The following is a 12,130-nucleotide window of genomic DNA, read 5'->3' on the forward strand; positions in this document are numbered from 1 at the left end:
GTGTGACTTTGACCTTTGACCTGGAGACCTGGATCATGCATGGAGCAATACATATCATGGTGGTGAACATTTCCATAAAGTATTATAAAAATTCTTCCATACATGTAGGAGATATGCTCCGGACAAAATCTGGATATTTCACCATCTTTAGTGACCTTGACCTTGCATATATTGACCTAAAGTACATGTGTCACAGCCGTAGTCATGATAATGACCATTTGTGATACAATCCCTCAATAAATGATGATTAAATCGTCCCTATACACATCTTCATATTTTTATCTAAACTTTGACCTCTGTGTGTGACCTTGACCTTGGCTGCAGGGACCTGAATTTTGTGCGCGACACTCCGCCTCACAATGGTGAACATTTGTGCCAAGTTACATTGAAATCCCTCTATGCATGTGGAAGTTTTGCTCCGGACAAGCGTTTTTTCAATGAGCTCTAAGTGTGACCTTGACCTTTGACCTAGTTCATGTGCGTGACATGGCTTCTCATAATGGTGAACATTTCTATGAAATTTCATTAAAAATCCCTCCATGCGTGTAGGAGATATGCTCCGGACAAAATCTGGATATTTCATCATCTTTAGTGACCTTGACCTTGTATATATTGACCTAAATTATATGTATCACAGCCATAGTCTTGATAATGACCATTTGTGTTACAATCCCTCAATAAATGATGACTAAATGGTCCATATACACATCTTCATATTTTTTATCTGAACTTTGACCTCTATGTGTGACCTTGACCTTGGCCGCAAGGACCTGAATCTTGCGCGCGACACTCCGCCTCACAATGGTGAACATTTGTGCCAAGTTATATTGAAATCCCTCTATACATGTGGAAGTTTTGCTCCGGACAAGCATTTTTCAATGAGCTCTAAGTGTGACCTTGACCTTTGACCTAGAGACCTGGTTCATGTGCGCGACACTGCTCCTCATAGTGGTGAACATTTCTATGAAGTTTCATTAAAATCCCTCCATACATGTAGGAGATATGCTCCGGACAAAATTGGACGCCGCCCGCCCGCCAGAGGCGTTCCCATAATACGTCGGCGTATAAAAATCTTATTATCCCGATGTTTTGGCTGACTTACCTAGTTTTTGGACACTTTTTATGTTTCAGTCGCCTGTGTACATTGATAGCCCACTGTGTTTTAAACGTCATATGACACATTCCACATTTTAATCTTCTTTCTAAATCTGAAAACATCAAAATGAATTAAAACACTTGATTATGTACACTCTTTCAAAGTAACATTCCATCATAATTTTTTTCTTAAAGGCCCATTAAGCCTAAAAAATGCTAATAGGTGTGCAGTTTCCAAACAGTTACAATAAGCCTTTGGCTAAATACTTGAGCCTGCTTCCTCTGTATTGTTCATACAAGTACAAATAAAGTGAATAAGTATGTAGTATGGAAGTCAACATTATCTTAAACATTTTTCATTATCAATTATTTGTCATTTACCATGATAAAAGTAAATAATGAAATGTATTACAAATTCAACTGAGCATGGAACTATCTGATTTGTATGAGTGGGCATAGCCAATGAAACAATCAACGAGCATGCTCTAAACAGACAGTGAGTGCAGGTAACGAATACCTGCACTCCATTTAACGCACTGTGCATGTATTGGTATACCATTTATCTCTGACAGGCTTTCAATAGTCTAAGTCTTCAAACTATGATACAACTATATAAGTATGTCAATAGTTTTCTGAATTTTAAGTCTAGTACAGAAGAAATAATACCTGCATTCTTTGATACCACTGTGGCTTTGGACACAGGAATTTGCTGAATTGTAGAAGTCTGCTCTTTACTTAATTCTAAACCTGTAAAGAAAGTTTAAGACTTATTGCATAACAACATATGAAGTAGATATTCATACACTGGCTATAATTATTTCTACAATATAAAACAGAATTGTAAATTTATTCAATATAATTATATAGATGTAATCTTAATGAATCAATCATTATTTAGATTAGAACAAAGGATTATCATTTAAGAAATAGACTTTAATTTTGAGTGCATAAAATTCAGATTAGCAGTACTTAGTATTATAATTAAGGGCATATGTCTATGAGATTTATTACAAACAACAATGAAAATTTGAAATGGAAAGAAAACACAGCTGGATATAGGCTGTTAAAATTTGCTGAATATTTTTTTTTGAGAATAATACACAATATAGATCTTGAAAGCTTACATTAGTACCCCTAAAAGTTATCTAATTAACTCACCATCAGTGCATGCCTCCACTATCTCCACTATATGGTCTAATGCCTGGTAAACATGAAATATGTCTTCATGACGATTTTTCATATGTACAAGCAAACTTTTCTTCCACATGTACTTTGCACTGCACAGAATACATTTGAAATCAAGCTTTCTACCTGCAAATGAGTCATATACGAACTCAGTGTTCTCTTTATTCAGGTAATTCTTTGCCAACTTTGGGTGTTGTGACAGAAAGTGCCGCTTCATCTTCTCAATACTTCTACAAGAAATCTTACATCGACGACACTTTATCTGCTTGCTGCTTTTTCTTGAAGATCGTCCACCAACTTTGATGGAGGCTAATGGATTGAAATGAATTGGCGTATTCTGGTCTTCTTGAGGATGAACGGTTTTAATATGGCGAACAATACTCTTTTTCCAGTGATTTACAGTATCACAAAATGGACACTGAAAGCCGCCTGTACCATCATGTTCGGTCTTCTGTATAACCTCACAAACAACGTCTTTGGCTTGGAAGTTTGTAATTTCTGGATGATGTAATTCTACGTGCTTCATTACTGATTTTCTCCAACCTGAGGTATGGTCACAATACGAGCATTTGAAAACATTGACAAGTTTCTCAGCTGATGATATAGCTTCCACAACAATTTTTACTTCATTCGGATGAATGTGAATACAGTGGGCAGAAACTGCTCTTGTGTTTGTAAATAACTCATTACAAAGCTGACATATATACATGCTACCACTGTTTTCTCCTTCTTTTGAGAATTCAGCCTTGCATAAGTCAACATGGAACTTGTTAATTTCAGGATGTTCTTTCAACATATGAAGGACCACAGATTTTTTCCATTTGCTACCACTGTCACAAGCCTGACACTTGAAGAGGGTATTTTTGCTTGTGATGTCCCTTTCTTCCCATACAGCTTTCTCAACCTGCCTTTGCTCAATTCTAGGTTTCTTTGGATGGTATTTAGCAGTGTGTTCAACTATTCCTTTTTTAGACTTACTGACAGAATCGCAATAGGGACACTTGAAATAATCAGCATCTGTGTCAACTACATGCTCATTACTTTCAACTTCATCAAGATTCAATACAGATTTTAACCTATATTCACTTGGAATTGCTTCAGAATCCATGTTTAAAACATCTGTATGAGTAGACTGCATATGACGAACAACACCCTGTTTCCATCGACTATCAAAATCACAATAAGGACACATATACACCAGACCTTCTAAAACTGTATTCCTCGTCTTCGAAGAACTCAAGCAAATTATGTCTTTTGTTGCGCCACCTTCCTTTCTATGAACTCTGCTAATATGTCGACCTATGCATTTTTTATATTTACTTCTAAGCCCACAATAGGGGCATTGGAAGTTATCGTTCACCTCATCTGCTATATGAATTATAGGAATATCTTCTTCAACAACAGCTGGCTGATCAGAATGAGTCTCTGTTATATGAGTAAGAACATCACTTTTTCTTTCATATTGCCACTTACAATATACACATTGGTATTTAACCTGAGGCTTATTCCTCACTAATTGTTTCTCACACACTATCTCTATAGAGCCTTCCTTCACATCTGAATGTTCTTTACTAATATGCCTAAATATTGTCTGTTTCCATCTGCTTTTGTAATTACAATGTGGACATTTAAACATGCTCTGTACAGTGTCTGAATCTTTAAATGTAAATTTTACAATTTCCTCCAGTCGAACTTCTCTTTCTAATGCATGCTCCCTACTTATATGAGAAAGTATATTTTCTTTGTAATTGGATAACATGTTACAAAAATTACATTTATAATATTCTACAGTTTTATCTACAGTTTCGAGTACTGGTTTTTCAGGAGTTTCACTAATTTTGTTACTATGTTTAGTCCTGACATGAGCTCTTACGTGAGATCTACTTGCAAAACTTTTCTTACAATATTTACAAGTGTGAACAAGATTTGAAGATCCTATTGTACCATCAATTTCAACATTTGATTTCACATCAGCAATACTGAAAGTACTTGCATAACTTGGATGTCTTTTCTGTACATGGGACTGCAGAACACTAAATTTCACAAAAAGCCCAGTTTTACAGTATGGGCATTCCAAGCTTTCAGAGACTGAATAACCTTCATCAACATCATCATCTAGATCATCCATATCACTGTCACTGTCACCATCATCATTATCCTTCTCTGGTTTATAATCATCATCAGAGTCTCCAAACTCTAAGTCATAATCATTATCATCATCAAAATCCCTTTCATTTTCAATTTCTTCAATTTCATCCAATAATGCTTGGCTATCTATTTTGTCTTTCATCATTTCACTAGGATTTACTATTTCAATATTCTTGACTTTTGTAATACTATTTGCACCATTCTGTCCAACTCCTTGTGCATTTTTACAATTTTGCCTTTCTTTCAGTTTGTCTTCTATTGGACTTGATAAAGAAGATTGGTTATTTTGCATTCCTTTTATCAAAATCTCCGATTTCCTTCTTGAAATGATATCTGGGTCTGACAATTTCTTTGGAGACTTTTCCACTATTTCACTTGGTTTCTTTCTTATCCCTTCTTCAGAATCTTCCTTGTTAAGGTTTCCATGCTTTATATTGATATGAAATACTAATGCGGAAGACCTTCTTGCAACAAAATCACAATGTGGGCATTTGTTCTGGTTTTCACCTTCATCTTGTTTTTTAACTGAATCATTTAAAACAACCTTTGATATTCTGTTCTTGGGAAGCTTTGAAATTTGATTTTCACTTCTTTTTGGCACCTTCTTGCTTATAGCTTCGAATTTGTTTGACGTTGCAATGGCAATTTTGGCAACTGAAGTATTAGTTTTAATAGATCTTCCTGAATTAATTTCTTTCATACTTTTATCTAAACTATCAGGGTCTCCTTTATGCACTTTAATCTGTTTAACTTTTTCTTTATTAACTTTGTTATCATCCATTGATTTTGTTTGTATTTTACTTCTAGGCCTTGACACTGGAGTGTCTTTTGTCGATGACAATACCATTAAATTTTCATTTCCATCATTCTTATCCTTAGTTTTCTTTGCAGGACTTAAACCATCACTTGCTTCTTCAAGCCACTTTGGTACCCTCCTTTTTCTCCCAGACTTTCTAACAGCAGAATCCATACTCACACTTGACCTACTGACATCCTTGTGTACAATGTACATGTGCTTTACAATGTCCTGTATGTTATGGAAAAAGCATTCACAAAATTGGCAGTTGAAAGCCAGTACAACTGTTTCATTGTGCTTATGTCTCATTTCCTCATCATGTTCCTGTTTGATACATGCTGTTTTAATACCGTCAGTATGGTCCATTATAATGTGCTGCTGAAGAGAAGCAGACTGTGAAAACAACATTTCACAGTATGGGCAGTCGTATGTTGTAACAGGTTTTCCATTCATCAGTATGCTACTAGTCTGTACACTTGAAATGTCCACATCAGTAACAACCTGATAATGTTCTTTTCTCATATGACTTTTCACATCTTTTAGGAGAGAAAATTCATGATCACATTCTGTGCACCTGAGTATAACTTTTATATTTACATGAGAAGGCAAATGTTCCTTAAACTCAAAAAAATTCCCAAACTCTTTCTGACAAACATCACAGACTAGCGCCTTTTTCAAATTCGGTTTCTTCCTATGACTTTCTTGAGTGATTTCAATAACGTTACTACCAGACAGTCCTTTATTTTTATTAGCTGTTACACTTGACATATGTCTTTGACTAGTTTTAGCATCACCTTCATTATTATCATCACCATCATCATTATAGCTTATATCTTTCTCAACTTCTGAATCATTTTCAATTCTAGTATTTTCTTCCATTTCATTATCAGCAGAAAAGTCACTTTTCTTTTTTGAGTTTTCTTCAATTTGCTGTACATCATCGTTACCTGTCGCATTTGCATTTTGCACGTCATTTGTGTTCACTGATTCTTCATCATCTGAAATCTCCATTTGTTCATGAACTTCTGAATCATTCTCTTTATCTCTCTTTAACTTTTCACCAACACTTTTACTAGCTAATTTTGCCCTCCTTGTGTTGCTCTTCCTCCGTGTTTCCTTTGATTTGACCTCCTCTTCATCAAAACTTTCCTCTGATTCATCCTCAGCAACATCAATGATATTATCAATGTCCATGTCACTAAATTCATCATCACTTGACTTTTTTTCAAATAAATTATCTACAATCCCCAAATTCTGCTCTTTCAATACTTCAATCTTTTTCATTACAATGTTAAATATGTTAGCTGACAGCTTTAGTTTAGGTAACCGTTTCTGAACTGTACCATCAAGATTTTCTTCCTCATCATCATCCTCTTCATCATTCACCTTTATTTTTCTAACCTTGAAAGATCTGATTTTAATTGCTTTCAGTTCTTCAAAACTGAATATATTTCCATGTTTTACTGATGTTAAGTGTCGAATTAAGTTGGAGCTCTGGTTGGAAGCATACGAGCAAAACGGACACCTGAATATGGGCCGTCTGTAATTCAGTCTAACCTCAGCTGGTCTCTTATCCACAGTTTTCAATTCCAGACCTGTAGCAGCATCAGCTTCCACTGTTGGCACTTGCAACTTTGAAACATCTAAACCTTTCACCTCCTCTGGATGTTTTCTCTCTATATGTTTTCTAACAGCACATGCATATTTAGAGATCAAAGAACAATAAGGGCAGGTATAAACTAAGGTTCCTTTTCTATTTCGTGAAGAAGACTCATTATGACAGACCATCATATGTTTCCTTAAACTTTTTTCCCATAAAAACTTTTTCGGACATTCTGTACAATGTACTTCAGCCTCTTCATTGTCGTCCTTCAATGAACGTCTATACCGTCTTTTCGGTGTCTTTAAATCTTTTATACCAAGTACAGCAAATATATCATTGCCATTCTCTTCAAGTAACTTAGGATGCTGATCTTTGATATGACGTATTAAACTTTTTTGCCAATAAAAACCTAAATCACACGAAGGACATTTAACCTGCTCTTCAAATTCATCATCTTTGTCGGCTAGTGTTGACATAACTTCCACACTCCTACCTGGATGAGCTGCATAAATATGTTTAATCATAGCTTTGTTACTTCCCCTAAGTACATACATCTTATGGCAGTATGGACATTTTGTAAAGGAACTAGATTTACTTTGCTCTTGCACTATTTTATCAGGATGCTCTAATGCAACATGGTCTAGTAACATACTTTTGCTATCAAAGATTTTATCACAGTGTCTACATTTAAAATTCCCTTTATTCACCACATTATTTGCTTTACTGTCTTGATTTAACTCAACCAAAGTGTCTGAAACAGAGTCAATGTCTTTGTCATGTATCTTTTTGTGTTCTTCTAATTCTTTCACATCTAGAAATGTTTGTGAACAGACTTCGCATGTAGAGAAGAGAGTAAATTCATTTTCAACATCAGAACCCCCTTCAAACTCTGCAATATCATGCTCAGTCTTAAGATGTAATCTAAAGTTTGTCAAGTCTTCAAATGTCTCAGCACAGTGTTGGCAATAGAAAGACAGTCTTATATTCTCATCATTGTTTCTCTCAGTTTTGTCCTGTAAAACAACATCTACAGGATTGTCTCCACCATTTGGCTGCCTGGTTCCACTTGTTACACTTAAAGCAATGGAACCAGCATATTCCTGAGATGCCACTCTTGATAATGTCTCTATACCACTAAGGTCCTGTACATTGGTGATATCAGTGTATTGAATTGACTTGTTATCACCAGCATCTGCCTTGTTGGGATCAACTGTTTGGATAGCATAAGAAGTATCTATGGAGCCTGCTCCTTCAACAACAGCATACTGAATGCCATCAGTTTTACCTCCCTGAAATAATAATGAATAAGATAATTTTGGAATTTTGGAAATTCGCTACTCTTGCTATTTAGTATTCACTGTAGTGTATAAATTTTTGTTATACATGTGTAATTTATTTCCTATTCAAAAAGCTGAAAAGGCTTAATCTAAAATAATGTGTAACAGATCTTTTCAATGGAAACTAACCTTAATCTGGCATGATGAATGAATTTTCAGTTAAAATAAATAGAAAGCTATCTCATTAATGATGTACTTTTCCAACTTGTAGATTTCTGGATTCATAAAGTAAAACACTTTACAGTTTCAGTTCAAAAACAAGCAGGCACCTTAATCAAATGTTTACTGGCCCTGTAAATACACTGACAATGTTGATTTTGCCTATATAACTTGTTTGTAAAATATATATGCTAGTCTTTGAAATTAAAAGATTTGATCTCATTTTGCTCTTACCTCGTGCTGCACAATGTAGACAATATTTTCTGAGCCACTGTTTTCAATAGCAATATTTCCCAGTGTTTCTGTTTCTTCACCATATCCTTCTGCAAAAAAGTTTTGAATTGGAATAACAGTAGTATACAAGTTGCTGATGGGATTTACAAAAGATTTATGGAAATTGTTATGGACAACAAGTTCATAAAACAATAGCAACTATAAAATGTTTTTATCCAAGGCGGCAAAGCACAGAAAAATTAGACACATAAAGAAGATGATGTCAGACTTCAATGACTAGGCATAAGCTGCTCTATTATAACTTTAAGTACCAGTAATTCAAGTATAAATTGGAGTGTAACTTTTTTTAACTATTCATTTTTGTAGTAATGATATTCAAATCAAGAAAAATGCCATGAAAAACAAAATGTATTAATAAATTTTATGCATCATAAAAATTACTTTTATACTTGAAAGATAGAGCTGTGGTAATAAAAGCTGAACTCAAACCCATCATCATTTCAATAGTGGAATATCTAAATATCATTGAACAGATAGGTTTGAAGTTAATAACTTAATTCATTATTGACAGGTTAATGACTGATGATGCGAAAAAATATTTTATATACTACTGTACATTTTTTTGAGAAATCTGAAAAAAGTTTGTTACAAACACATAATGTATCTGAAACTAGGAGTTTAACTTTTACCCAGCTGGAAAAAAAAGTGATTATCTTTGCCACGAGTATATAACCAGGCCAGCCTGCACATCCATTCAGACTGACCCAACTATATACTGTATATTGTATTGTTCATATTGATATAACTTCTATATATCTCTAACAATTAGAGAGTAATGGTTTTTTTATTTGTATCAGAGTAAATTCCATTACAAAAAGTCAGCAGGTTATGGGATAAAACAAAAGTTTTAATTACAGCCAGGTTTCATATAAAATAATTACCTTGACTTGATTCATTTTCAACTGAACTGGTTCTATTTTGAAGACCATTGCCACCTATAACATAGGATGTACTTTGTGAGGTGGTTCCCTGTACAGAGCTAGATATCTCATCTGAATCGCCATTCTGGATTACATATGATGAGCCATGACCTTCACCTCCCTCAATGGCAACAATTTCCCCATTCTCCAATCGCAAATAAACACGCTGGTCCATCACTGATCAATCTGAATAAGAAAAATTGTGTAACAGTTAAAGGAGCTGTGACAGTTTACAGAATATCTTGAAAGATTTTATTACAAACGTAAACAAGAGCTGTTGGTTGGGCTGCATGCTCAACTGTTCTCAGCGCTTGATATTAAAACATTTTTACCAAAAGCTAGAAAAATGTCCTTGTAGTTTTGGGATGACAATGGTATTTTATCACAATTTAAAATGAATGGTTTCTCTGAGGCAACCTCCTGGAATGGACCCTTATGTTTATCCTGGTTTAAGACTATGGGGGGGGGGGCTAATCTAAATATAGCCCTTATCCCCCAACTATGGGGCATTGCAGGGGACTTTAGGATTTTCACATCCTTTGTAAAGGGCCTTCTACCTTCTGGAACCATTAGAAGCTTAACAGGTGAAGTACCCACACAACTCACCAACTTGTGTTTTTGTTCTCATTTAGTTTTACTAAGTTTTAATGGAAAGGTGCTTTGCGAAGAGAAAAAAGGAGAATTTTGGACAGAGAAGACTGTGGTTACATTAATTTAGTGGTTAAGTATATTGATAATGATATGCATAAGGATATGATGGTAACCAATAAAAGGTCACCTTCTCAGTTCTCTTGTCCTTTCTATCAATCAGTCAGTGGCCACTTTTGTGTATTTGAAAGTGGATAAGTTTTTTTTAACAGTTGTGAAACCAGAAACATGAGTGTTATTCATGTTCAACTGCCAGATTTCAAGATATGACAAGTGAACAACAACGATGACACCCACGCTTTTTAGATAAATAACCTTCAATCAATGCTTTGATACCGGTGATTTTTTTCCAATTTTCAATCTAAAGGGGAAAATATCGGATGTGTCGCCTTGTGAACAATATAGTTTAGGAGAAATGGCCAGGACAAAAATGAAATATGAAAATATGTAAAGGGTAATTACTCAAAAATAAGAAATGCAGCAGAGTACCGGTTCATGTACACTGCACTTTTTCTTAATGAGATCTATCATCCTAAGAAGTTTCATGTCTATAGCTTTCATACTTGAGGAGAAATGACCTGGTTAAATGAAATACGAAAACTAACAAAGGGCAATAGCTCAAAAAATAATAAGTGAAGAGCAGCAGTTTCTATGCACTGCACTTCTTATCAATAAGAACTATCATTCTATGAAGTTTCAGGTCCATATCTTTTATAATTTATGAGAAATGGCCTGGACAAAAATAAAATATGAAAATATATAAAGTGTAATAACTCAAAAATAAGAAATGCAGAGTACCAAGTCTTGTACACTGCACTTTTTCTTAATGAGATCTATCATACTTAGAAGTTTCATGTCTATAGCTTTCATACTTGAGGAGAAATGACCTGGTTAAAATAAAGTACGAAAATTAACAAAGGGCAATAACTCAAAAAATAAGAAATGCAGAGTACCAGTTCTTGTGCACTGCACTTCTTAATGAGATCTATCATCCTATGAAGTTTCAAGTCCATAGCTTATATACTTTCGGAGAAATGGCCCTGAAAAAAATAAAGTATGAAAATTAACCCATTACGTTATATACACGCCTTTTAACGCCTTTTTCACCCCCCGCCCCCTTTTTGTTGTCTCAAATGGTGAAAAATGCCTTATTTAGGCCCCCAACGCTTGTTTTTGTTTTGAGAAATGTTGTTAAAAAAAGTGCGCGGTCCCCCAACCAAAAGATACATCAGGGGGTTGCCAGAAGGGGGATGTGCCCCCTTCTGTTTGGGGGGTTTGAAGGGGGGCGGAGTCCCCCTCATCGCCAAGAAAATTTTGGACTTGTGAGAGGCTATAAATGGCCCCAGATTGATCATAATTATGTACATTTATTTCAAAATCTCAATTGTTTATATTTTAATTTCATACGACATACATAAAAGTCACAATTGAAGTAGTTGTTAAAAAATAAAGTGACTAACTTTTTGCTGATCATTGGAGAACTCAAAAGACTTTTTGGCAGTTGTAAATATCCAAAACTTTTTTTCTTAAGGTAGTACATGTGACGTCAAGACATCACTAAAATATTTACAAATCAGACTGAGATGACTTTGAAAGCAGACATGCAATTTTGACCGGGTTTGTACTGTTCCTAACCATTGGTAGATGACAACGACATTTAGTTGATATGCATATTAGGCTATCCCTGACCCAAACATTCATTCTGACAATTTTACTTTGCATGCATGTAAAGGGGGCTTACAATTTTTATGCGTGCATCTAGAATTTTGTGTGTGAATTACGCACTGTAGTGTATGAATGGGCATGCTGCTAGAGATCTGAAAATTTGACACAGTACAGCTAGGTTCTTCTCCTATAATGGAATAGTTTGTTTATTTCTAATTATTTTGATATTTATATCTGAGGCCTGTGTAGGAGGGTATCAAAATCATGAATTTTCATGGCC

The 12,130-nt window shown here is 34.9% G+C and overlaps 1 protein-coding gene across 1 annotated transcript in view; it reads right to left on the reverse strand.

Moving 5' to 3' along the window:
- LOC132734450 (uncharacterized) overlaps positions 1-12,130 on the reverse strand; it is a 39,209-nt gene that overhangs the window by 26,159 nt on the left and 920 nt on the right. Inside the window, exons 2-6 of the mRNA XM_060721192.1 lie at positions 9,499-9,723; positions 8,558-8,646; positions 2,254-8,116; positions 1,762-1,842; positions 1,103-1,208 (exon numbers count right to left, since the gene is read on the reverse strand). Coding sequence (XP_060577175.1) covers positions 1,103-1,208; positions 1,762-1,842; positions 2,254-8,116; positions 8,558-8,646; positions 9,499-9,712 — 6,353 coding nt within the window. The 5' untranslated portion in view covers positions 9,713-9,723. The remainder of the gene's footprint in view (positions 1-1,102; positions 1,209-1,761; positions 1,843-2,253; positions 8,117-8,557; positions 8,647-9,498; positions 9,724-12,130) is intronic.

Source organism: Ruditapes philippinarum, unplaced genomic scaffold, assembly GCF_026571515.1.
Source record: "Ruditapes philippinarum isolate M1 unplaced genomic scaffold, ASM2657151v2 ctg216_1_1_1_1, whole genome shotgun sequence".
In the NCBI taxonomy this organism is placed as follows: domain Eukaryota; kingdom Metazoa; phylum Mollusca; class Bivalvia; order Venerida; family Veneridae; genus Ruditapes; species Ruditapes philippinarum.